We start from the raw sequence: 26552 nt of genomic DNA, 5'->3' as shown, positions 1-26552 counted from the left end.
AAGTCACTGCTATGTCCTGTCCCCTTTTCTAGCAGCTGAATGCAATTTCTAACACATGTGCATGTTACTTCACATTTAAACAATTCTGACATTGAGAGATGGCTTCTAATACATAGTTTAAAAACTAATTTATCAAGAAAATTAAGAGTGCATCTAATTATTAATGGCATCTTAAAATCAAGAAAATAGAATATGATTCCCAGGTAGGTCTTTTCTTTTCTCTTTGCTAGTTAGAATTAAGTATGAAAAGTAAATAGCTTTATAATTTAACTCCCATGCAGTTTTCGAATCTGCCTCTCTGGAGGAAGAACACAGGACTTACGAACAATAGGTCCCCAAGAAAAATGTGTTGATTTAATTTGATAGTTATCATTGAAGGTAATTTGTGAAATGGGGCTTTTAGAGCATTATGGTTAATTTTTTAAATTGTTTTAATTTACCTATAAATGATACAGTGGAAAGACTTATGATAACTGTTCCTGTAGACAATTTTTGTTGTGGATTTTTTCTTTTACTTTTTAAATATGTAAATAATAGACAATAGGTCATAAACATATAGGTTTAAAATCTGATAGTGTCAGAGTTGGCCACCATACGTGCTGCAGTGGTTGCTGGGAAGGGGTCATGTGATTTCAAGCTCTCTGGACTTTCGTGCCAGACACAGAAAATGTGAATATTAAGAAATAATAAAGAAATGCTGGTAAAAAGGAAAGGAAGGGAAGAAAAAACTACTTTTGCTCATGCTGAGACACCAACCACCTTTCACAATGCATTTGGCTCTGATGCATTTGGCTCTGATGCATTTGGCTCTGATGCTGATAATTTATGTCCGAGCCTGAACGATACCAAAGTCACCTTTCACTAGTGTGCAAAGGTCATTGGCCCCTCAAGAAAGGCCATTCTCAAAATGTTCCCAGAGCGAATCCTCACTCAGATCACACATCAGTTGTTGCTTTTTATACTGGTATTAATCCGTTACTTTGACAAGAGAGGTTTGCACAATGAAGACGTCTCGGAAACAAACATAGGGTCCCTGGGAAAGTGCAAACGTGACCCTTCCCTTCCTCTCTCCTCCCCTCTTCTCTTTATAAAAGAACTCAGTTGTTGTTTTTTTTTTTACATCTAAGTGCTGAACGAGTCATATTTACATTGGATGTGCACATTTTCTGCCCATTTCCCTTCCTCCTGGCTTAACTGCTGTGTGAGCGTTTACTTCTTGGGTTGTGGTAAAGCATCACAGCTGTGTGGAGACACCTCCCGTAGGATGGAAAGAAGCACGTATTGCCTGGAGCTGCGGTAGACAGGCAAGGGAAGGGGGTACCTATTTCCTACAAAGGGGGATTCCTAACAGCCTTCCCCACAAGACGAGAAAACATCACATTTGCAAATACTTAAAAAATAACAGGGTTGGTGTGTGTGTGGGGAGATACCCCGTGAAACGCAGCTGCCTGAGTAAGGCCTGGTCGGAAGTGCAGTTTGCTACAAGCCTTCAAACATTGTGAAAGGAAAAATGAGATTAACAAGGAGCCCCCAGGATGCTCAGACGATCTAAACAGCCTGGGAGGGGTGGCCGAGTCTGCCACTTTGCCTTAGGTGACAAATGCTCATCATTTCCGCCAAGGGATATGCACCATCTCCGTGGGGAAGTTTCTAGTAGAAAATCTCTTTGGCTCTCATTATCCAAAATTCCCTCCTGCCATACCTTGGTCTGGAAGGTACAGAACATGTGGGTCAGAAACGGGTGCTCCCAGGCCAAGGAGAGGACTCTCTTCTCCACCATTGTGCACTCAACATCATCGTCCATCAAGACCACGTCTTTCTTCAAGGCTTTTATTGCGAAAAATTGATTGGTTTTCTTGAACTCTGCTAGGAAGACCTAGAAGGAATGGGAAAAAGTAACTGTAGTTTGCAAGTTGGGTTCCCAACTCATTAACAAAGAGATGAAGTCCTTTGAGAGACCTGTGCCATGGGAGAGATTTCTCCTCCGTTCCCCCAGCACCCTGGACAGGGTAACACCGAGACGAAACGGAACAGTTCACAGCGTAGGGTATGATGTCACAGTTTCCCAGTGGCTTTGCAACTTTCCAAAGGTTTCACAAAATTATTTTGCAAATTGGGTGGGTTTTAAAAAGTGTGGCCTACCTGCCCAGGGACCTGAGGAAGTGTGTAAGAAAAATTCAGAGAGGCAAAGTGCATGCTGGAGGAAAAAGGGCGGTGGCTCAAAGAAGATGTTTGTACTTGAAACATCACTGTAAGTTCACAAAACTCACCTTTAACTTCTACCCCATTTTCAAGGCAAAAGGAATATTTGACGGATATAATTCTCCCTGTGTACTTAGAAAATGAACCCCATTTTCATGGGGTGCCAGCCACATACACCAGAGCTGGCAGGTTCGAATCCAGCCTGGGCCTACCAAACAACAATGACAACAACAACAAAATAGCTGGGCATTGTGACGGGCTCCTATAGTCCCAGTTACTTGGGAGGCTTAGGCAAGACAATCGCTTGAGCCCAAGAGTTTGAGGTGGCTGTGAGCTGTGATGCCACAGCACTCTACTGAGGGCGACATACTGAGACTCTGTCTCCAAAAAAAAAAAAAGAACTCCATTTTACCCAAAGACACTGAAGCCTACTCTGTGGCCTGAGGCTTTCTGTTGTGTATCTCAGATGCTACTTAATTTTACCATCTGATGTAATTCTCAGCCCATCACACTCTGCAGGACAGGTATTAATAATAAAACATGTCGCACTCAAAGAGGAAGTTAACTTGCCTGCCCCAAATTCATGGCACTATTCATGAAAAAAGTCTGACACCAAAGTTTCCTTTTTCTACTGATTTCATAAATCTTATGTCAAAGGACCCAGATGGCAGGTGATGGAGAGTTTCAACAGCTCTAGCTTTTGCAAATGACACAGTGGCATACGCTGGTAGGTGCAAGGATGCAGCGTTTGGAGAACTCCGGCTCTGGCTTTCTCCCACGCTCACTCTCCAGCTGTGGAAATGCAGGCAAACCACGCTCTCTCTGGCTCCAGCTTCCTGACTTTGAAGAGGGACAGTGACGGCTGCATTCTCTAACTGACAAAGCCACTGTGAAAGTCAAGTGGATGCCACCTGGGATGAGGCTATAAAATGCTCTCCAAATGACAGGTATTAAGAACATTTGTCATTCATTTTTGTTAATGGACTTCTGGGAAATGCTGAAGTCAATGTTACTAAACCAGTACTGAAAATGAAGTTCAGGGGAGCCTCTCCGAGGTCACCGCCCAAGGGACTGTAACAGACTGGTCAACATACGGAGGGGGGCACCATAAGGGACTAGGCCTCCTGTACTGATATGGACATGTGGTGCATGTATGGTCTGTGAACATTAGGTCCACTCAAGGAGGTGTCCATGTAGGGAGGTGTCAATATAGACAGATGGTCAGTATAGGGAGGTGGTCAGTGCGGGGAGGTGGTCAGTGCGGGGAGGTGTCAGTGAGGGGAGGTGTCAGTGTGGGGAGGTGGTCAGTGAGGGACGTGTCAGACTAGGGAGGTGGTCATTGAGGGAGGTGGTCAGTGAGGGAAGTGATCAGTGAGGGAAGGTGGTCAGTGAGGGAGGTGTCAGCTACAGAGGTCCTACTGTGCTGTGACACAGAGCCATGGCTTTGTGCTGACTTAATACAGGTGATGTTGCTCAGGTGAAAATTCAGGCAAATGTATTTTCTCCTATTCTGTGGTTTGTCTTTTCACTTTCGTGGTGGTGTCCTTTGAAGAGTATAAGATTTTAATTTTGATGAAATCCAGTTCTTCCATTTTTTTGTTTTGTTATTTGTGCATTTGATGTTATATGGTTGTCATTTTATAGGCTGCAAAGATTTACTCCCACGCTTATTTCATAAGAGTTTTATAATTAGCTCTTACACTTAAAATTATGATATATTTTGAGTTGATTTTTATGTATGGTGTGGGGTAGGAGTTAAAATTTATTTTTTTGACTGTGGATATCCAGTTTCCCAGCACCATTTGTTGAAAAGTGAATTTCAACAAAATTGAATAAAAGTGGCAAGAACAGAAAAAAAAAAAAAAAGAAAATTCAGGCAAATGAATGACGTTCCTGTCTTCAGAAAACACACAATTTGTTCTTCTGGGTTTAAAAGCCATTGAGAATGAGAGTCCCGAGACCACCACTTTGGTAAAGAACCACGCCTCCCTAATGGAGCCAAAAGAGAAAGGAGAGGCGAGTCCAGAGATTCCTCGGTGCTGTGAGGAAAGGGACCTGGCTGTCCCGTCCTGCCCGCCCTCCCTCCTGGCCAGGTGGGGACCCAGGCTCCTCATGGGATGCAGCAAACCCCTCTGGGCACGGAGCCCCGGATATCTGGAGCTTCCAGCTGTCCCTTGGATATTCACTAAGACTTGTGGGTTTAACAGAGTGTCTTTCTTACTAACCTTGTTCAGATGTAGAAATCCACAAGGGAATAAGAAAAGATAAACATTGCATTAACAGTCAAAAGCACTTTTTTAGTAATCACCTCTTTCAGTAAAACAGCCTAAAACCAGCCATAAACTAAGAAGCCGAAAAGGCAATTTCCATCTATAAGTGCTTTCAATTTTTGGTAACATGTTTTAATTGCACATTAATTGTTGCTGAATTATAATGAAGACTGGTTGTAAAATTGCCCATTGCACTCAGATTAATACCAAACGAGCCTGCTGTGGTTTGGATTATCGTGGAAAGGAACTAGAAGGATTCAGGGCTATCAGCCACAGTTTGCAGGGCCGAGTGGATTGTGCTGAGAGGCAAATGCCTCTGTGTTTAAAACCAAACCCCCATTGGAGCAGAATATCATTTAGCCGTGGCAGAGCCTCAGTTGCATGTTGCATTTTAGTTTATTATTAAACTGGAGAATTTTTTCCTGCCAGAGCCTCCAGGTGTGGAGCATAACGCTGGCTTCCAATCTGCACATTCACAGAACAGTAGTTTCGGGTTAATATGTTCCCAGGAGCCCTATTAATGCATTTGATTATCTGGGAGGTAAGAAATAACCCAAAGGTGTATATTCCACATTATCCTCTATTATTCCACGTTACAATCACTAGCTTGAACACTTTCTCCTGTCCTGGTAGTTGATTATATCTCCTTAAATTATGTCTTCTTCCTCCCCTGTCCCTCCCCACTTTCCTTATGCTTGTCCGTGTGTCCCTGTAAGTGACAAAGACAACCACGACCTGGGGGCCAGCAGGAGGGATTTAGAGGAGGGGCTTCCTCCATGAAATTTATTCAGAGCTCTCAAGGTTCGGCCTCTTTATGGGCTGAATCGGGTCCACACTGAAGCACCCTCGTGCCTCAATGTGTGACCGTATTTGGAGGCAGGAGGTAATTTAAAGAGGTAATTAAGGTTAAATGAGGTCATCCAGGCGGCCACAACAAGTGGATGCCACCTGGGAAGGGGCTGTAAAATGCTCTCCAAAGAATAGGTATTAAGAATGTTTGATTCTGTTTCATTATATTTAAGGAAATATAATGATTATATTTAATCATATAATCCACTATGAGTTTCTGTATATGTAGGTCACTAGGAAAGTTTTGAGACAGACTGTGATAGGATCCATTATTTTACTTCTAAGACACACCGTGGACAGCGTCCCTTTCTGATTCACCTGTCCAAGTTTCAACTTGCTTAGTGTTGCCAGGAGGGCTTCATGTATTTCTGTCTTGTGAAATTTGTGCTTCTTGATTTTGTATCTCAAAAGTTTCATAATCCCCCATGTAAGAAGAGAAAACTCAAAACCAGATGAGCAAGAGGGGAGACGATGTGAGGACAGAGAGGGGAGAGAGCCCGGCAAGCCAAGGAGAGAGGTCTGGGAAGAAACCTCGGCCGAGACCTTCCAGCCTCCAGAACTGTGAGAAAGGGCATTTTGGTTGCTCAAGCCACACAGTCTGTGATATTTTTTTATATATGGCAGCCCCAAAGCAAGCTGACAGAAAAAAATCATGTAACAAAGAAAAGGACACTCCAGCTGTGAGAATGAAGCAAAAGAGAAAGAAAAACACCAACCAACCCAGGTGACAAGGAAGTGGCCACGGCACCTTCCTATTTCTCTGGCGCCTAAAGGTATCACACCCGCACTGTGCAAGGTGTAAACTCTCACAGCAAAGATCCCCAGGAATCAGAGGCTGCTATTTCCTTAGAGCCCCCAAGACCCCTATTTATCCAGAGACCCCCCACCCCCCACCCAGGAGACCTTGCTGTGCACACCACATGGTTCTGGCCCCACCAATTTATCCCAGAGACCAGGAGTTTTGCCGTTTAGTTCCTGGAATCGGGTGCACAGCGTCCCGTGGTACCATAACCTACCTTGCCAAAACTTCCTTTCCCCAGCATTTTGTGCAAGGTAAAATCCTCGATTTTCAGTTTCATATGGAGAGCTGGTCTTTCCGCTTTCAGTTCTGGTGCAGGATCCTGGCATGTTTTATCTGCCTCCTCTGCGGGAGACTCCCAGGAAATTCCCTGAGGCTCTGAAAATGGGAAGCAAGTGGTTAGAAATGAACCCTGAGGCGTGGAGGGTCGTTCAGGTTACTCAGAGCACACACTTTTTCCTTCCTTTCCCATTCTGGGGGGACTTGGGAGAGGCGGCGTCAACCCCTCTCTCACCTGTCCGCACGCCTGGCATCTGGGGTGTGGACTGTGTCCTCTTACCCAGCAGACTAGGGATTAGTTCAACATAAAGAGACACATTCAAGTCAGCAGAAGACCATATGTGCAAAATGCATACGCACTTTTAGTATTGTCAAATCATGAAGGAGGGACTTCACCCAAATTTGAGAAAACATGATTTTCAATTGTTTGCGTGGCTCAGAGGCACAGTGGCATCAATTTCTACAAATTACAGCGTGAAGGAAGAGGAAACAAAATCTATCGAACTATTAAAGACCCAAACTGCGCCATTCATCCCAGATTCAAGACACTGCTGCTCAGACCATCTCTGAGATGTGGTCTACTCCACTGCCTGGAGACCCAGCCCTTCCTAAATCTAACCCAAACCCTGTGTTTAGTTTTTGTCTGACTCCCGAGGAGTCTTTTTGGAATCTCCCCTGGCTTATAACATTACTTTTATTTTTTTCAATCCCTAGATTTACCCTTTGAATTCTCCCTTGTGTCCAAGAGAAATACACATTTTATGATATTTGAGGTAACTATTCAGTTCCCAGAATCTTGTGGTCTCATCCGCTTGTGAACTAGTTTCAAACGGTAGGCCAGATACGCTTCCACAATGCCACAAAAGTCAGGGGCTTTGAACTCTGCTATTCTCCTCTTTTCTACCCTTTAATTTCTTTAAAAAGTCTTAAAGGTGCAGAACAAGAATGTCCTCTGTAGTACTTCCACCACTGAGGTTTAAGATAGACTTTTGAGAAATGGTTTAACGTTGATGGGAAGTAATGTTTTGAAACCTAACAGTGTTGGGTTAGTACTTGTATAGGAGACCATCTGGGAATACTGGGTGCTGTAGGATTTAAAAACATCCTAAGGAAATATTGGCAGGTGTTTCCTCCAGGCATATCCCATTTCCCTTACAAAGGAGCCGAATGAGGTGTAGTGTGGATTCTCTCCTGAGAAGCAGGAGTCTCTTAGCTGGTGGCTGGGACTGTAATCTTTAGCAGATTGTCTATCAGATGAAGAAAATTGAGAACCTGAATCCAGAGGACCCAGGCTAAGGTTCCTTAGGATTAATTACTGACACTGATTCAGCCATGGACCAGGCCACTTACCTTTCTTTCCTGGTGTTGGTAAGTATGGCGGCCTTGGTTCACTTTTGATGGAGCTTGGGAGACCAATTTCAATGGGACCTTCTCTGAAGATCTGTTCAGTGTCTCTTAAGCAGCGAGCCTAGGTGATGAGGAGAGAGTCACACCAGCCGCCTCCCTGCTGTCGGCTCAGCCTGCTGTCCGTAGGGACAGAAGCCATCTAAATGCCTGGGATCACCAAAGCTCTTCTTTCTCTCAACATGGGGTGATTCTAGCAAATAAATGCCCCCCCGCTAATAAATCCCTATAAAGTCAGCAATGAACCCTCTGAACAAATAATTTGTTTCTGCTCTGATCATTCCACAAATAAGTGAAGATCTTATAAAAATATGCACAGTATAAATGTATTAAATAAATAAGTAAACATCTCCAAGACCAGGGGAGGAGATAAGGAACCTGCAGATGAAGGTCAGTGCCAAGGCCAGTGCCCAGAAACGCAGTCCCTGTTTCCCACAAGGCAGCTGCACAAGGACCCAGGTGGTGCTGGATGGCAGAAAAGGTGAGAGTGTGCCCACCTCACACGCTCCCACCTGCTGGGTGCTCTCAATCATCGCCAGCGCCTCGGCCATCAGCTTCTGGTTTATGCCACAAAGGTTGGCCACCTTCGTCTGGCATCTGTGGTGCACGTTCATGCCACATGCTGAAATGGAGAGAGCAGGACAGTGAGCCAGTGCCGGGGACCCGCCAAGGCTGGAGGGACAGAGCCCCGTCTGCAGGGAGAGATGCCCATGGTTGCCCATGTGCTTAGGCTCTGCCAGGGCTGGGAGGAGGAGGTGATGTTGGGTTTCCCTGGTGGTAGTGCCAGGGCGGGAGGGAAGGATACTTCCTCCCACCTTAGGCTGGGCCCTGAGTGTCCCGTTCCTGCCTCGGCTGCTGGGTGCAGCTTCTCCCCCCTCCAGGTAGGGGAGGGGAGTTGAGGTGTGAGTGTGTTGGTGGGGGTGGGGGTGGGGATGAGCTGGACAGTGGCCTGAGACCTAGAGCTCCCCTTCAGGAGAGTTGAGCTAATAAACCAGAAGACTTGACTGCTGACTGTGAAGGGGGCCTAAGAAGGTGCATAGCTCTGAGACTGGGGGGTGGGAGCACAGCTTAGTTGGGTGCCCCACAAATGGGACTGAGAGGGTGTTGGGGCAAGGGTGGGGGGAGATCCAAAAGACTGCTGGTCACTCACAGGAAATTAAGAAATTTTATTTATTTTATAGTTGTAAAATTCATTGGAGGATACCAAGGGGAAATCCCTGCTTTGGAAGAAGGAATAAGAGAGGAGGGCGGGCATAGTGAAGCCTTGACATCCCTTTACTCTTCCTCTTTCTCTCCGGGCATGGTAGGGTGGTTTCCTAAGTCAACAGTGAGCTAGGCAGCCACACGGTTGTCCAGAGCATGAGGACAAGACTGGAGCAGAGGCGCCTCTTTCTGCTCCTGTTCTTGACCCCCGCCCACGTCTGCTTCTCTGCTTTCCCCGGCCTGCTCAGTGCACTCCATCTGATCCTCCCCGAGGTCGACAATCTTCCTGGTCCACAGGCACCTCGGCTTGGTTCACCAGGCGCCCTGCTGAGAGCTGTTCAGGTAGCCCTGCACCACCTCCTGTGGCGAGCACCAGGCCCAGGTGCAGGGAGTTGGTGGTGACGGTTTCTCAGAGACGGGCACTGTGCCCTGTGGCTTGAGGATGCCAGTAGCTCCCGTGACCCAGCTGAACGTGAGCCCCTTAACCTCTCCATTGGCCTCTCCAGGATGATCATTGCAGTGTCCATTAGTGGCAGGCAGATTGGTTGACATATTATCTGGAGTGTCTTTCCCCCTAAACCGCTTTCCTTTCAGGTCCCCACTCCCCTCCCCGCACCTTTGCCCAAACTATTACGTGCCCAAAGATGAACACTTCTCTCAGGATCCAACTTGCCTGGGGACAAGGGGATCAGGTGAGCGCCTGAGAGCACTCGCCTCTCTGGACTTTGGAGAAGAGTGAGCTTTTGTGGACCCAGGGGAAAGGGACACTCTTTCCTGGCTGGCCGTGCCAGGAGAGGCTGTGGCAGAGCATACCTGGGGAGATGGGGCAGGCACAGGGACCCCAGCTTTAGCAAAAATCTGCCTGCTACAGAAACAGAAGTCATGGGCTTCACCTGTGGGGGCACAGGTGACCATACCAATAGCACCTGGTATTAGAGACCATCACTCAGTTTTATCCCCCCCACCAGTCTCCCCAACTCTTGTGGAATCATAGGAAGGGTAGGTGGCCCCAACAATTATTAGATTGAGTCCTGATTGAGTCTCAGGCTATAAAGAAAGTGATGTTTCTTGCACATCTACGACCTAGTTACAGAAAGTAGCTGGAAGAAAAGGAACCAGAATTTTCTTTCATCTTTATAAGTCCCTGGAGCTGTTATTCTTAATTTTGCTAAAGAAACAAAAAGAGGAGTGGGAAATACTTGAGCACTGGTCGGGAGGAGATCTGAGTGCTGGTCGCGGCTCCCACAGCATGTGGCACTGTGTGACACCAGGACGGTCACGCACCTTCCATGGGCTTCAAATGTGGGCTCCTCGGCACTGAACTGATGATCTACACAGCCTTTCAGCTCAGCGAAGCTGGGTGAGTACCCTGCCTCAAGCATCCCAAAGACAGTGTCTGTGACCACGGGAGCCTCTCAGATTGAGGCACGTGTGCCTGTGCAAAGACCACTATTACATCATGCTGTTCATTTTAGAAAATCCAAATTTTGCTTATGAAACATTACCATTAAGATTGAAAAAAAAAATCCAATAGAGATTTCCATACTCCAGCTGACAGAACTCTAATCTCACATACTACCTGCTTCTGCAAAACTCTGTAAGTGGGGGTTGTGCTAATGGAATTAGGCAGTCGGCACCATAAAATCACGAGGCTTTAATCTCATCTGCAAATTTTTGTGCAAAGAGCTGAGCATGGTGATTGGGCAGGTGCTCAGCAAATGCGACTTGTCTTTTACGTCCATCACTGACTGCGTTGACAGAGTCAAATATTTAAATGAAACTTCAGCAGCCCTCACCTATAATTTTCACTGGCTCCCTCCTCCTCAGAGAGTTCACAAAAACAAAATAAAGGCAGCGTTTTCCATGTAGATAACTATCAACTCTTACTAGATTCAGTGTAGATGCACAGAGTCAGCACAAAAATCTATCTGAAGAGAAGTCTTTTATGTCTATTGAAAGTCTTTAATGCAGGGAACCTGTTTTGCTCCATGGTGCTCTGAATTCGGAGCCATTACTGGGATCCAACACAGGACTTGCTAAGTAGGGGTCAGGTTTTCACCTGGGTGGTCCCAGCTCTGTTTTCCTGTGTGTGGTAGCTGCAGGGCACACCGTGAGGGAAGGATTCTGTACATCAGGCCTGGGATTTTACTTTGCTTCCTAAAATTGCTGCCTGAATCATGTTTATCTCTGAATCACCCGGTCACGAGGAAAGGCCATGTCCTTTCTACAAGGTTACTACAGAAGTCTTTGCTACTAACCTATCAGGCGGCAACTTGATCTCTGTGAGTGGAAACAGTCCCCCTTGGTGACTATTTTCATAGGAATTATCATGGGAAGAGGAAAGAGGCAGGGTAAAGACTATAGGAGGCCCCTCTTACTAAGGAAGTGAGAGGAAGAGCTCGAGGAGAGGACAGAAAGATCGGGAGAGCTCCTGGAGGGAGCAGAGCTGAGGAGGCAAAGTGTGGGGGGGGGGGAGGGGGAAAGAAGGGAGGAGGGGGTGCTTGAAAGGAGGTGGTGGGAGACAGTGGGAGAGGACGGAATGGAAGGAGAGTGTTGGAGGAAGGGATGGAATAGTGCAGGCAGGTGAGACGGGAAATAATGCCAGGAACCCTTGGGAAGTTCTAGGTTCCTGGGATGGAACCCCTGACCTCCCCCAGAGAACCAGCTGGTGAACATTTCATTATTCACGTTTCTGGTCGTGCAGAGAGAACACTGGGGTGTTAGGTTTTGCCTGTGCACCCTCAGTTCTCTGCCTACTCCCATCTTCTTGAACAGGTGCATAGACAAAGGTGTGTCTGTGGGTCCTCAGGGACCCCAGGACCCCAGGAGATTCTCAAGGCTGATGCTGACCCCCTGTGATGTTCACTTTGGGTTATGACTCGGAATCCTCACCTCCTCCTGCCTCCACCAGAGGGCTCCACCGCACGCGGGAACGTTATTAGTGTGAGGACTGAGAGAATGGCCAAGGTGCTTGTCCCTGCCTCCCAGTCACCTCCAGCCCTTACAGGAGAAGACATATTCCCAGTGGCATGAATTAAACATCGAGTGGCCCCTCTATTTAACGGTTCATCAGGAGAAAGGTGCGTGCATGGGTGACTGGATCGTCCCCATGTGACTGGATCGTCCACCCTCCCTCTGTGACTGGACCGTCCACCCCAAGCCGCAGTGATCTGTCACTTTCTCGAGGATTTCCTCCCTCCCTGCTCTCTAGTTCCGCATCTCCAGCTCTATTGTCTTAGCAACCGGAGTTCTCGAGCAAGAAGGTCTTTTCGTGCTTCCTTTTCTCTCGGTGGGTTTGAATGACTGACTTTCAGGCTCACGTTGCAGAACTTGTCTGTGCAGGACCAGGCACTGGCCACATGGATGTGCCGGGCTTGCTCCGTGAGGAGAGGACAGCAGGAATCTTTCCATCTGGTGCAAAGGGGCTGCCAGGGCATTGTACAGCTAGACCTACTCAAACCTGGAAGGGGCTGCCCAGAACCCACCAGGGAATCAGTGGGTTGGGTCAGAGTGAAGTGGGATCTTGGCAGTGAGGCCAGTCAAAGGAGATATATATATATATATATATATAACCTTCATCTCTCCCCAGGGCCACAGGATGACACAAGGCACCAGGGCCAGGAGCCTTGGCCTTGAACTTGAACTACTGTGCGCTTTGCTGCAGTGCAAAGATGAGGGCGTCAGCAGGGTGAAAGGAGAACGATATGGCAACATGTGGTCCCAGGAAGATGGCATTCACCCTCGTGGCTTCTCTGGGATGGGTGTGGGAATTGTGCCTTACGCCCTCCCTCCTGCTCCCCAGAAAGAGGCCCTGAGCACCTCTGGGGCTGTGCTCACTGCCTGCCGGACTCACCATCACACTTGAGCCCCTGCCGCGCCAGCCCCCACAGCAGGGTCCCACAGTGCTCGCAGAAGGTTGGGCTCTTGTAGTTGTAGACTTTGAATCTGTGCGGCATGTCGATTTTGAATCTCTCCTTGTGGAACTGAAAGAAAGCCAAATGGGGAGACTGGTGACCTTGATGAAGGCGCTGATTCAACGGCCTTCACCGGTCAAGCCTGACAGCCCTGTGCGATCACAGGTGAGGGGCCAGCACCCTGTGGACAGCTGATGTCCACGCTTGCAGGGACTGGGACATGGGTTGTTCATTTAAATGAGAGCAGAGGCTACATTGCTCCCATTTCAATAAATGAGGCTTTCCTTTCTGCTCTAATATAAATACTTCCTTTTCTCTTTCAGTCCAGAGCTTGTGCTTTAACCTTCTGAAGATGTAACAAAAAGCCTCCTCTGAAGGCACTGTCTCTGTGGACTTGCCTGTGGGAGACCCTAATGTGGAGGAATCTTCACACCTATTACTCATGAACAGAGGCGGGAAGGGCAGCCCAGCAACACTTCCCACCAGGTGCAATAGACAGATGTGTCAGGCATGTCATCTCCCACGTGAGCCCGTGGTTTTCAAAACACCCCTTTGGGAGTAGCTTCCATCGCTCTTCTCGTTTGACAGATGAGGACAGGAAGCTCAGAGGGGGCAAGAAACTTGTCCCAGTCACACAGGCAGGAACCTGGCATAGCTGTGAGCTTGACAGGCAGAGTGAGAGCCTCTCCATTCTCTTTTATGTCTCAAAATAAATGTAAAAGCTTGAGGGCCTGGGGAGAGGTGAGTGAGAGAGGGATGCTAATGGTAGATGTATTGGAAGATTTCTTTTTCAGTTTTCCAGAGTTTAAAATCAAACTTCTCCAATGAACAACAAAAAACTGGGCTAGATAGATTCCTGGTAAGAATGCCGGTGTCTTGCTTGTGCAAGATAAAATATTTAATTTTCTTAAGACTTACAATCTCTGCAGAAATTTCTAATGAAACACTTCCCTTAGGAAGGAGTGCAGCAAAGCGGCTTCCTCACTAACCACCTGTGAGGGGGTGGGGCGGGGGCTGGTCTGCCCTGGCTGTGCAGACGTGTTTGAAAGTTGCTCAGCATCTGCTCTAGACATTTCCAACCAAGAAAAAACTCTTATCAGCAACCATCCCACCCTCTCTCTTCCTGTTAAAATCGATGTTGCAGGGCTGGGCCTGGCGCACTCTGGGAGGCTGAGGTGGGTGGATTGCTTGAGCTCAGGAGTTCAAGACCATCCTGAGCAAGAGTGAGACCTGGTCTGTACTAAAAATAGAAGAAAAAAACCCAAGCTGGGTGTTGTGGCTGGCATCTGTAGTCCCAGGTGCTTGGGAGGCTGAGGCAAGAGGATTGCTTGAGCCGAGGAGTTTGAAGTTGCTGTGAGCTGTGATGCCAGTCTACCCAGGGTGACAGAGTGAGACTCTGTCTCCAAACCCCCCCCAAAACAAACAAACAAACAAAAAAACTGATGGTGCACCCCTTTGTTCATCAAAAAAGTGTGTATTAGGTACTTGAGAAACGTCCATCAAATGAAGGAGAAAAGTGTGGGAGACAGAAGTCAAAGTATCTACTTGTGCTAGGCTGTCCAGCTTGTTAGATCAGGCTCCCTTTTCCACAGGGTAAAATCTAACTTGTCTTCAGACTATACCGCCTGGTTCATTCTGAGAAATATTCACTTCTCGGCATCAGAACTGCACTCCTGTTTCCATCTCCTCCTCACCTTGTACCTACCCTGTCTCTGTTTTGTAGAATCATTTGCCTTTATTTCCCTTTATTCCCTCTCCGACTGTCACTTCTAGCTATTGATGCCACAAGGGAGTCACAGCTGCACTTCCTGACCACTTCCTATTGCATTTTTCTGGAAAGGGTAGAGTCATTAAAATTCTTATGGTGCTTTGCTTACTCACCCTCTGGTTTTGGTAACTCAGGAATAATCATTATTGAGGAGGAAAGATTTGGGGGGAAGATCAGTGATCTTTGATAAGTGTCAGGGTTCCAGTTCAGGCATTATTAAACAGGATTAGTGGGCTATAAAATTTAATATGAGGATAAAATCATCGCACGTCAGACACAGACAGCCATCTCAACACGTACCATGGTTTCTCGGCTGTTCACAGCTGATCCCGTGCACTTGGCTATGACTTTATCGATACACTTCTTGTGAATTGCTGCGTTACATTCTGGAAAGAAATAGTCACAGCATAAGATTTTTAGACTTTAACGAACAACCAAATAACTAAATGAAAAGAATGACGACGATGCACCAGAAATCCCTTTACTTACGTCGGCACTGGTAGCCCTGTTTGTTCAGACCCCTGAAATAAAGAAAGCACAGGACTGGTTTTATTTGGATGTCTCATGTCAACATCAGCACCAAAAACATTTAAGAGGCAAAGGAGACCCAAGAGCGTCCCAGGATCACAAAGCGTTTTCTGATGTGTGGCCCTGGTGTGTCGTTTGCTAAGAGGGTTCTTGTGCTTTTTTAAATTTTAGCTGCTTTGTTAAAGGTTTGATAATTAAATGGATGAAGAACACCGGTTTCCTTTTCCCTTCTGTAGTTTCTAAACACACACAGAGAAGTTAAAATGCATGGCCAGAAATGCAGCCTGGGGCTCCTGGGAGCGAATTTCCATGTGCTAGACTTGAACATTCATTGCCTCACTGAGCTCTCCACGGATGAACAAAGACATCTGTGGCTAACACTAGTCCCTTTTTCTGAGTGTCTGAGAATATTTGCAACTGAAGAAGTCTCAAGTTTAAGACCGATTTCTGCACAGCACTCATTATTAGAAAGGAGCTTTAAGTAATTAGATGAAAACAAGTTGATGAAAATCCACCAAGAATCTAAGTGGCCTTTGGATACCCTGGGTAGGCAGGCGCTGCCTGCTGACAGCTTCCCCAGTGGTCCAGAGGGGAGAGCGTACTTCATTAGTCAAGGGTGCTGAGAAGCAGAATCGGGAGTCATTTCAAGGCTTTTCTCTATCACAGCTGTGCTTTGTGGTTCTTGAGGCTTAAACTGATGTCTGCTCGATGGCTGTTAAGGCACCCAGGAGGCTCATACGCATTTAATCCATTAGCTACAATGGGAAAGCGCTGTCTGTTGCAAACAATTGCACCAGTACGGTTGTGCTGTCAGGCAGAGGAAGTTTAGACCATAAAACTATAGACCAGGCATATAATAAAGATGCCTTCCTCGGCTGTTTCTCCCTGCTCACCGCCCCCCAACCCGGCAACCTCCTGTTAGTTAGTCAGAAACTAAAACTAAAGTCCTTTGAGCTTCTTTCCAGATTGGACCTGGCTTCCTGGCTGTATAGGAATCACGTCCTGAAACCTTTACTGGATCACACCCTTTGAACCTTCAGCCCAGGCCACGCCACGTCAACAACTCTTACTTGGCACTGATCCCTGAGCCTTTCCCTGCTCTGCAGTGGGGGGTGCCAGGCCTAGTGGGTTAAGAGCATGCAAGAAAACGCACATCCTGGAGCTGGGAGTGAAACGCCAAGGTACTGTACCAGACAAACTCATGGCAGACCGAGCAGAACGTGGGCTGTGGGAAGAAGGTGGCGGAGAACTCGTGGCATTTGACGTGGTGGACTTTGGCCTGCTTGATGGCTCCCCGGCGGTGACGCAGGGCAAAGAACCCTTCTGCTTCGAACTCACTCATATCCTTTGTGTCTGCAGGAAGATGAGAGGGGTCGAAGTGAAGTTCTGCACTGCGGCTGCTCAGACGGGTAAGGAACAGAGAGGGCTGAGCTCTGCCTACACCAGTGACATTCCCAGAACTTACTCAGGTGGGTCTGACACTGGGCTTCTCTTTGCACTTGTATGATACTGAGTTATCATAGAGTGTATGAGTGGAGGCGAAAACAGTGAAGTTAGACTGCCGGTTCAATCCTTCGCTTCTCTATGACAGGGCTGAATTTTCCTCTTTCGGTTTTTAAAACCAGAAATCAGAATTCTGAAGGTACTCATCAACCTCTCTTTATCACCATCAGTGATGAGTCAGCCAGAAAAGGCAGGAAGTGGCCAATGCTTTGCTGTCTGTGATTCTAGAGAATCCTGTGTTTACTGAAAACAACTTGGGACCAGCATCTCTGAGGTGCCAGGATGCTGTTCATCTGGTTGTTTGTGGAAGGGAGCTGGCCAGACGTCTGTGTGAGAGCAAAAGAACTTTGGGAAGTCATTTGAGTCCTAGTTCCTGATGTCCGCAGTGACCAGACATGTCAACTACAGACTATACTCACCAATTTGGAAAGAGTTGGATGGTCAGTGGATCACTGCAACTTTTCTAGTGTCTAGTAATTCTGTGCATTTCTTAGTTATCCACTCACACCATCCAATTCACCTCTATTCAGTTTTCTCTGAGCTCGTGAAGACTGGTGAAGCTTCTCTGGGTAGTCACTGCCCACTGTGCCCTATACCCAGGTGACATCCTTCCAAAAGGCTGAAGGGCTCTGAGATGAGCAACTTATGATAACATCCATGATGCCCTCGCTGCAGTCTGGGTCCCCCCATAATGGAAGGCAGTCATGGTTCTACAGTGATGAGCCCTCCAGCATGTGACAGAAAATTATATGTGAAACAGTAAAGAAAGACAAACGAGAATCACTAAAATAAGAACAATAAATACATAGATACAAATAAAATAAAGATAATGAATTTAACTCCTAAAATTATAATTTTTATAATAGCTTGAATTATTTTTCTATATGTTTATTTTTACAAATATAAAAATTGAGGTTTAGAGTGAATAAGGGGCTTATGATATTTTACAAATACAATGAATTAACAAGATTGAACCTAAATTATTTCTGTTCTGGCTAAGCAGCTCGGTAGTCTAAAAGGGTACTTGGGGCAAACACTTCCTTCCAAGGCCCCTTATTTCCCAGTCCCTCATGGTGTCCAGGCCAGGAACACGCTAGGCAGACAAAAGTCCTCCTCTGAGTGTCCCAGGATGGATCTGGTTTATGGCAACCCCCAGCCCCCAGATAAACAGCATTCCCAGTAACCCTGTACACAGTTCCGCAGATGCAGTACTTTGCCTGACACTTTAAAACTGGGTAATTTAGGTCTTTTTACTTAGCAGTGAGGCTGAAAATAAGTTAGGCTTGGTTAGTGAGGGGTTAAACTGAGGGTCATGGGGTTGATCCCCTTCTTCCATAGTTCCGGTGCGGAGATCTATTTACAACCTATGACTGTGTACTAGGGCACTTGTTTGTAACATGTGACTCATTTCTATTTTGGTCCAGGTGAAATAAATTTAAGTGTAAAAATACTTTTGAGGGCAGCGCCTGTGGCTCAGTCGGTAGGGCGCCGGCCCCATATACCGAGGGTGGCGGGTTCGAACCCGGCCCCAGCCAAACTGCAACCAAAAAATAGCTGAGCGTTGTGGCGGGCGCCTGTAGTCCCAGCTACTTGGGAGGCTGAGGCAAGAGAATCGCTTAAGCCCAGGAGTTGGAGGTTGCTGTGAGCTGTGTGAAGCCACGGCACTCTACCGAGGGCCATAAAGTGAGACCCTGTCTCCACCAAAAAAAAAATACTTTTGAATTTTGAGAATGGACGTGAATTATTCTGGGAACCCCTATTGTGTCATCGTGACACACACACGTGGATGTCTGGAAAGTATCCAGCCATGCATTATGATAAACAGTATTAATGTGGCTGGATATTTTCTGGATGGCCTTCACATATGCATACATATCTAAATAATACATAACATAAATGTCTCATAAATAATGATAATGGAATAGTTTAATCAGTATTTATGTGGTTTAGATCAAATTCTCCTCTAATTGCTTAATCTGCACCCCCTCTGCAACCTGGACTTAACGTTCTCTGAGCAGAACTCACGTTCTGCTTTTCTGAATCCTTCGGAAGACTGTTTTCTATATAACAATAGACGTTATTGAAATCGGACAACATCTGTGCCCTTCTGCTTGACATCAACAACAAACTTTGCAGTTAGGTTATTACATAAAATTCATTGTTAATAATTAGATATTGGGGGGTGGTGCCCGTAGCTCGGTGGGTAGGGTGCTGGCCACATACACCCAGGCTGCTGGGTTTGAATCCAGCCTGGGCCAGCTAAACAACGACAGCTTCAACAAAAAAATAGCCGGGCATTGTCGTGGGTGCCCATAGTGCCAGGTACTTGGGAGGCTAAAGCAAGAGAATCACTTAAGCCCAAGAGTTTGAGGTTGCTGTGAGCAGTGACGGCACAGTACTCTACTGAGGGTGAGACAGTGAGGCTGTCTCAAAAAAAAAAAAAGATTCTGGGGATATATAAAAATTTATAGATGGAGTCTTAATTTAGGTCTAGATTTAAAAATGTGGTATATATTACAAACATTTAGTCTTTTAAAAAAGCATTGGGTAATTATGGCTGGTGAAATAGCACTGTTTTTGCCCTACCGAATTTGCTTCATTCTAACAGAAAATTTAAGTTTCGTAGTAATTGAAAGAATACCCACGAAATTGTTTTTCAAAGCAGGGATCTTAAAATCATCTACTGAAAATGCTTGCATTCTGGTAGGGGCCTCTTTCTCGGTGTGAATTGTTACATTGGGTCCTGCTTTCAGCTAACGGGAAAAGAATGCTGTCTCTTATTTAAGGAGCTATCCATTGTCGTTTTTGCTATTGAGGCCTGTGCTTTTGCTTTCTATGCAAATCTGGTTGTTCAGATGCCCTGCAAACTCATTTAGCCAATTCAAAAACAGCATCCTTATAGGTACTTTATAGAAGAAAAGCTGAGAGCACTTTTTTCCCTTCCCAGGAATTGTTTTCTTTCTTTTTAAAAAACTTTATTATGGGAAACTTCAAATGTACACCAAAGTTAAACACATACTGTAATCTGTGTCTACATTCACATCATCCAGCTTCCACAAGAACAAATTCACGGCCACTCTCTCCCCTTAGGCCTTGCTCCCTCCCTCCACCCCATGCCAATGGATTATTCTGAAGAAAATTCATGGTATTATTTTATCTGGAAATAGTTTAGCAAGTATCTGTAAATGATTAGAACTCCTTTAAAAAATAACCACAATATTATTGTCACATGTAAGTTGCCATCCGTACCTCACTATCATCAATACCTGGTGAGTGTTCCAGCTTTCCCTAAATTGTTTTTTCCCCAATGTATTTGTTTAAATGTGGACCAAGAGGAATTATATGGGTTAAGCACAAATCCAGACAGCACCCCAAATCTCTAAACTAAAACGCTCTTCTTGGCAGCAAAACTTAGGTTGAAAAATGAAAACGGTTTTCCATCAGTAAGTTCCCATGTCCATGCTAAAGTTCAGGGTTCTGCAAGCAGAGGCATTTGATTCACATAAACAGCCCTGGTAGCTTGTTGCAGGTGACACTGTGCTGGGAAATCAACCTTTTGTGGCCAAAATTTGCATGGGACATAGAAGCTAAGCTCCTTAGCAATGCATCTTTTTTTTTTTCATGCTTCTTTGTTCCAGAAAGGATTTGTAGTGACTAACCTTAAGTGTTAGCATTTTTTGCCACTAATTTTATGGAAAATATTTACCTGTAGCTTACTTATTTTGCATTTACTGATAGTGTGAGAGCTTGTCACAGCACATCACTTATACACAATGTGTACACACATCACAACACACAGTCTTTTGTCTTTATATTACAGTCCCAAACTATATAGGACAGTTGATAAAAGTGATATGGGCATACAAATTCACCACCTAAAAAAGAAACTTGTCATGGTGTTATGTTTCTGTGTTTAACTGGCCCACATCGTGTGTTTTCAGTTCATGCCTGAGCACGCCTAGGAATTTTAAGGAAATTTTCCCTTTTCTCCTAATTATTGCCTCTAATCATTGCAAAGGAATGTAAGTTGCATTTGAAAGGCCTTGCCCTCCTCACCCCCAAACAGGAAGAAGAAATGTCACTTGCCACTCATTTCCAGAAAGTATCTTGCGTTCATTAGCATTCGGCCTTGAGGTTTCAGCTCTAACTGGTTGAGAGGAGAGAAACATCAGTCAGAATGTGAAATAAGCCCAGAGTTCAGTGACATAACTGGCTGCTGGGATGGCAGGAGACCTTCCAGTTCAGAACACAATCATTGTTCTTTTCCACTGTACTGACGCCCATTGCCATCAGAACAGTGCACACTCCCAATGACATTTCTTTTATTGAAACACCTGAGCAGTTCATTGATTTTACTTGGAGATCAAAACTTACATAGGGAAGAAAGAAAATTCTAACATAGATCCTATTTTGTTTTCTTGTTCTGTGGATTGCTCATCTGAAGAGCTGTCCTAGGGCAGATCTTAATCATGACAAAAGAATCACAGTCACTAGGACTAGCTGCCTTGGGGAAAAGCAGGTGTTCTGGAGGGAAAGACAAGCCCGGCTGGCTTTCAGGGTGTCTCCAGAGCCCTCACTTCCCTCCCACATGAGGTCAAGTCTGGATTGATCAAGGCCATCAGTGGGGTGGTCTTTTTCTTTCACAAGGAAAGATGTTTTGGTGGGGAGGGAAGGTGTTGGAAATTTCTGCTAAAGGAAATTTTAATTAGATCAGTCTGGGAAGGGATTAAAAACACATACTTCAGTACTGAATTGCCACGCAAAAGGGACCAGAATAAAGTGTCATGTTAAGCGATGTGCTGGATCTCTGGTAAATGACATAAGAAACAAAAGGACACCCCCAGGTCCAGGACAGTCTGAGCACTAATCACTGACTTATTGAATCATGCCACAACACCACTGATAGACTAAAAAGGCTAAGAAAGAGAAAGAGTTGAAAGGTCGTTATTCACCATTGGTATCTCATCCAGAATAACAGAGAAATAGTAAGTAATGAGGTGTTGATCCCAGGAAAGAATCCGAACCGTGGCTAAGTCATTTTCTGGCTATGTGTCCTGTGCAAGTCACGAAGCCTTGGAAAATCTCTAAAAACCCCCCAAAAAACAGACAGAATAGCAATGTCTGTGTCACAGCATCATCACTAGGAGAATTTTATGACAAAATAAGCTTGCACTGCTGGGCCAAATTCTCATAAAAGCTTCAGTCTGATGAAGAGTGTTTCTGGCATCAAGTGTACACACCAGGTTCTATGGTTCGTGGAATATGTAGTAAAAATGGTAAAAGTGGAAATTGAACAGCAAAGGGGCTTGGGGCTGTTTCCATATGAAAGGGTGAAAATTGGCACTCATTGACCACAAAATTATCATATTCAGGAATTCGTGATAATGGGAGAATTTAAAGCATTTATCTACTAGGAAAACATATGCACGTGGAAGTCACATTCTAACTCATCTAGGGAGCTGAGCTAACAGTCACCACTGCGGGGAGGCAGAAGCGTGTCCCATGGCTTCAGACACAGCGCGGTGTCTGTGGAGATGGGAGGCAAATTTGAAAATATCATCTTTTAAAGTACAGATTAATTTTAAGAAAGCACATTTAAAAAAAAAATATGCCTGAAAAGCCCCGAACAATCTGTTGGTTTTTAAAATAAAGCTAAGAAATAAGAAAAAAAAGCCCACGAAGCTTAAAAATGCAAAATGCTTTGCTAGTTGGTTAAATGAGGATCTTAATGAATCCCACACATGCTCATATGTAAAAAAGACCAGTGAGCAAAGAGAGTGAAAAATCCCCGGAAGAACAAGATCAGCAGAATGTACGTCGGGGAATGGAAGGCTAGTTGATGAGACTCAAACAGAAACTCAACCTGCATGACAGTGGAGGCCAATTAAGAGAAGGATTAAAAAAATAAATAAATAAACCAACCCTAGCTATCCTTTCACTGAGAGGGAAACATGAATATGATAGGGAGTGGATGACTCTTCTCTTTCTAATAAAATTAGGTAGATGCCCACACTATCTACGAATGGGGGAAATTGGACAGACTTCTCCTTGTCCAGCGGAATGCTCTGTGCTTCAGGCTGGCCCTGAGTTAAACTCCTGTGACATCACCCACTGGTCAGCCCTTTCCTACTTGCCTAAGCAGCGCCCCCCGACCCCCAGGAGTTTTATTTTTAACACAGAAGAGCTCAACAGATCTGCTCAACTAAATCACTTACACAGAGCTAAGCATGGGGACTGTTAAAAATCACAAGGAAAGCCATATAGAGTATTTGCCTTTAAAGATTGCTTTAGTGACTCAGGAAAGATTTATAGACTTGCTTAAAAAGTATTGATTTTTTCCTTTCCCAAGGTCAAAAATACAAAACTGACAAAACAACTTAGTTTCTAGGCTCAGGTCTGTAACTTGAAAATCTTTGGGGTGGATTTCTTAAAATGTGAGTTACAGAAAATAGGAGGCAGTGAAGAGAGATTCTCTTGTTTGGCTAAATGGCACAAACATTTGAAAACACTTTCTGCATTTTAGATCATGAAAAATTGTGTTTATTTAGATATTTTCTTTCATGTTGTGCCCCAGAAATTTTCATTATAATTTTTTATATTTTCATATTTTACACTTCCCTTGAACATTTATAAACACTTGCTACCCAGGTATAACCTGGATTTTCAAAAAATTAGTGTGTTAATACAAATTGAGAGTGATGTGCTTCTTGGAACAAAGTAAGTTACGTGGACTCATTGTGGCTGAGAACAATTCAGAGGGAAGGGCAAAGTCTAAAGCGAAAAGGGCAAACATCAAATGGGTCTTTATTCCATCTTTTCACATTCTAGCATTTTTTATTTTCATTAGAAATATTAATGAAGTTAAATGAAATTAATAGGATTTTGATGTCTCAACGTGTTCTGAGTCTATTGGGCTAAACTTGTGGTTTCTAAATTGAAAAGTATGAGTTAAAGTTGCCATTTGATAAATCTTAAGTTTTATATACAAATACAGGTACTCTTTCCAAAACTTGAGTGAAAGAAGCTAACTGAGCTAATAAATAGCAGTTCCTCCCCCAAATAAGAGAAATCTGTGATATTTTCAAGCTTACTTTCCCTGCTATAAATCAGTAATAGCTGTTCACAGTCTGGAGAGACCTTCGCCTTACCTAGGAATCAAGAGCTGTACGTCAGTCTGTTCTACAGCCTACAGTGGTGGGGAGTCTGTCTGCCCAAGGCCGGTGCAATCAGCCCTTCAGAGTGACAGGGTGCGATGAGCCTGTCCCCGGCTAGCATTGTGCCTGCCACGTAACGGCGCACGCTAGACAGCGCCGACAGTTACCCAGATCTCTGTCTTCCCGTTGTTCTTCCTGCACCTCTCGGCCAGCGAGTAGAGCTCCACGGTGGTTTCGGATATGAGGTCCATATTCTTGCCCTTCACGATGATCTGCATCACCCGCCCCTTGTTGATGTGGGCATCGAAAGTGCTGTCCCAGGGTGGGTACATGGTGGGCTTCTTCTGGATGTACGTCTGTCCACTCTCTGGGAACAGAAAGAGAGGTCCTCAATTCCTCCCCAGCCAGCCTGGGGGAGAATTCAATTCATCTCGACAGGGGGCCCGTTCCCTCTGCTCTCTGGGGAAGACACATTCTGCTGGGAGGATGAACGTAACATAGGAACCATCAGAGACCGTGCGGGACAGGATGACACAGTTCTCAGATCCAAACCTTGCAAGGAAAGGCACCGAGTCTTACAAGCCCGGTGGAGATCATTTGGACAACAACAGTCTGACAGTGTCTTGGACTGGAAATGCTCTTTTCCTACTTAACTGTTGGGGGCTTTGCTTTGGGTGTGAACATCTGAGCAAATGAACTTAAAAAAAAAAAAGAAACCCAAATGTCTCTGCCTTCTGAGATCCTCCTTTGTTAATTTACAAAGGGTCAACTATCTGACCCATTAATTTCACCGATATTGAGTATTAAATAGTCAACATAAAACCACTGTGTGTTCACCTGAAAGACCTGGTGACATAATTTAAGCTTATAAGGGGTAACCCTCTAAAAATACTTTAAAGTTTTCCATTTGGCATAAATACAGTAAGGGACAATAACTATTAGAACATAATGGGCCATTATTTCCTTCTCTAATTTTTGAAGGAAGATACATTTTACACCTACCATGGACACTAAGCAGAAGTTGGTTAGAGAACTGGAGGTCTTGGCCCAGGGAGCAGCAGAGCAGGCTGCATGCCCACAGTTGGGAAGGTAGACAGGTGTGATCCCTGAAACGCTTACTAACAAGGACCCCAGACTGACGGATCAGACGCCGGGAAGCATCTCTGGAAGCCACCAAGTGACTGGGAAGGAGGTCACTGATGGAAGCAAGGATCTTTGTGCTGCCTTTTGTCCACACTGGATTTTTCTCTGGTATTTATTCTTTAATCATTTCAGGAGCAGAAAACAGCAGCCATATTCGAGTGTGTGTTTCTTATGATAAACAATTGAGAGGCAGATTTAACAATTCAGAGATGTTGATGAAGCAACAGGAAAAAAATCTGCGTAAAGCCAGGAAATGAAGCCTTTCTAACTCTAAGGGCCCCTTCTCTCCAACACGCAAGGCTAAACGAAGCAGGCACTTAGCATTCGTTAAAGATTTATTTGGGGGATACACAAGGAATTGAATAAGCCGAAACTTCAAATTTTAGATAAACTTGGCTGGTGCAGTTATAAACCAGGATACCATTAAGGGGGGAGTAGGAAGGGGAAGAGTCTTATGACTTGGTTAAACAAATTTTGGACTGAAGATCGGGCTTTTTAGAAACCAATGACTATATTAACAATCACGGTAACATTTTACTTCCACAGACTTGAAGCTTCCCTTCAGATAATTTCTTTCAACTGTAACCATTCTGCAGGTGCAGAGAAAAGGCCAAAAATTTCCAGAGAAAGGGCTAAAATCCCTGCAGCAAGGCATTTTCTTTTCTTTTTTTACATTCTCATCCACTGGATTTATAATCACTTCAAAAGAAGCCAGAACTCAGCGTCCTCTCTGTTCTCATTGAGTGTTCTGGTTTTCAAAATCTCACCCACTGAATTGCTGCGGCCTTCTGCTGATTCATCTCGGAAAACGCAGCCTCACGCACCAGAGATGGAAGCACATTTAGATTCTAAAGAAGTAATCCCTAGTGATGATGTTTAGAGAGATTTCTCTGTTTTTCTTTTGAGACAGAGTCTCACTCTGTCACTCTGGATAGAGTGCTGTGGCTTCATAGTTCACAGCAACTTCAAACTCTTGGGTGCAAGTGATCCTCCTGCCTCAGCCTCCTGAGTAGCTGGGACTATAGGTGCCTGCCACCATGCCCGGCTAATTTTCCTATTTTTAGTAGAGATGGAGTCTCCATCTTGCTCAGACTGGTCTTGAACTCCAGAGCTCAAGCAATCCACCTGTGTTGGCCTCCCAGAGTGCTGGGATTATGGTCCTTCAGAACACAACCAAAACAAAATCAAAACCAAAAATCTCCAGCTTCCTCAAGCCCCACAGGCTAATCTTTTGGAAAAACAGTTTTCTTCTTTCCTGACAAGGTTCTCTTGATCCATAAGGCTGATTAGACCAAGTTCAAAGGCAAGGCCAAAAGAAGAAGGTAAAAAAGAAAAGCTCTCTGGCAAATGTCAGTGAGACCTGAGGTTGTAAAGAGAACTGGATGCAGGAGACCCATTAAGTCAAACGCAGCTTTGAACAGCTCAGGCATTTTGCACTTCAAAGATATCTATGACATTTGAAAGGTTTGAGGTCCTCAGCAAGTGACATTCTCACTTTTAACTAAAGGGAGAGAACTCTGGGCAGGAGGGAAGTCA

At 45.1% G+C, this 26552-nt stretch overlaps 1 protein-coding gene across 6 annotated transcripts in view; it reads right to left on the bottom strand.

Moving 5' to 3' along the window:
- PRKCQ (protein kinase C theta) overlaps positions 1-26552 on the bottom strand; it is a 96830-nt gene that overhangs the window by 26069 nt on the left and 44209 nt on the right. For 5 of the 6 annotated variants that reach the window (XM_053572957.1, XM_053572959.1, XM_053572960.1 and 2 more), the window contains exons 3-12: positions 24041-24240; positions 20806-20866; positions 16407-16569; positions 15178-15209; positions 14989-15074; positions 12860-12989; positions 8301-8425; positions 7750-7867; positions 6338-6498; positions 1703-1876 (exon numbers count right to left, since the gene is read on the bottom strand). In XM_053572957.1, the coding sequence (XP_053428932.1) occupies positions 1703-1876; positions 6338-6498; positions 7750-7867; positions 8301-8425; positions 12860-12989; positions 14989-15074; positions 15178-15209; positions 16407-16569; positions 20806-20866; positions 24041-24240 (1250 nt within the window). The remainder of the gene's footprint in view (positions 1-1702; positions 1877-6337; positions 6499-7749; positions 7868-8300; positions 8426-12859; positions 12990-14988; positions 15075-15177; positions 15210-16406; positions 16570-20805; positions 20867-24040; positions 24241-26552) is intronic. The other variant, XM_053572956.1, reaches the window with a different exon arrangement.

This window comes from Nycticebus coucang, chromosome 20 (assembly GCF_027406575.1).
Source record: "Nycticebus coucang isolate mNycCou1 chromosome 20, mNycCou1.pri, whole genome shotgun sequence".
Lineage (NCBI taxonomy): Eukaryota > Metazoa > Chordata > Mammalia > Primates > Lorisidae > Nycticebus > Nycticebus coucang.
This window is presented reverse-complemented; position numbering and strand designations above follow the sequence as displayed.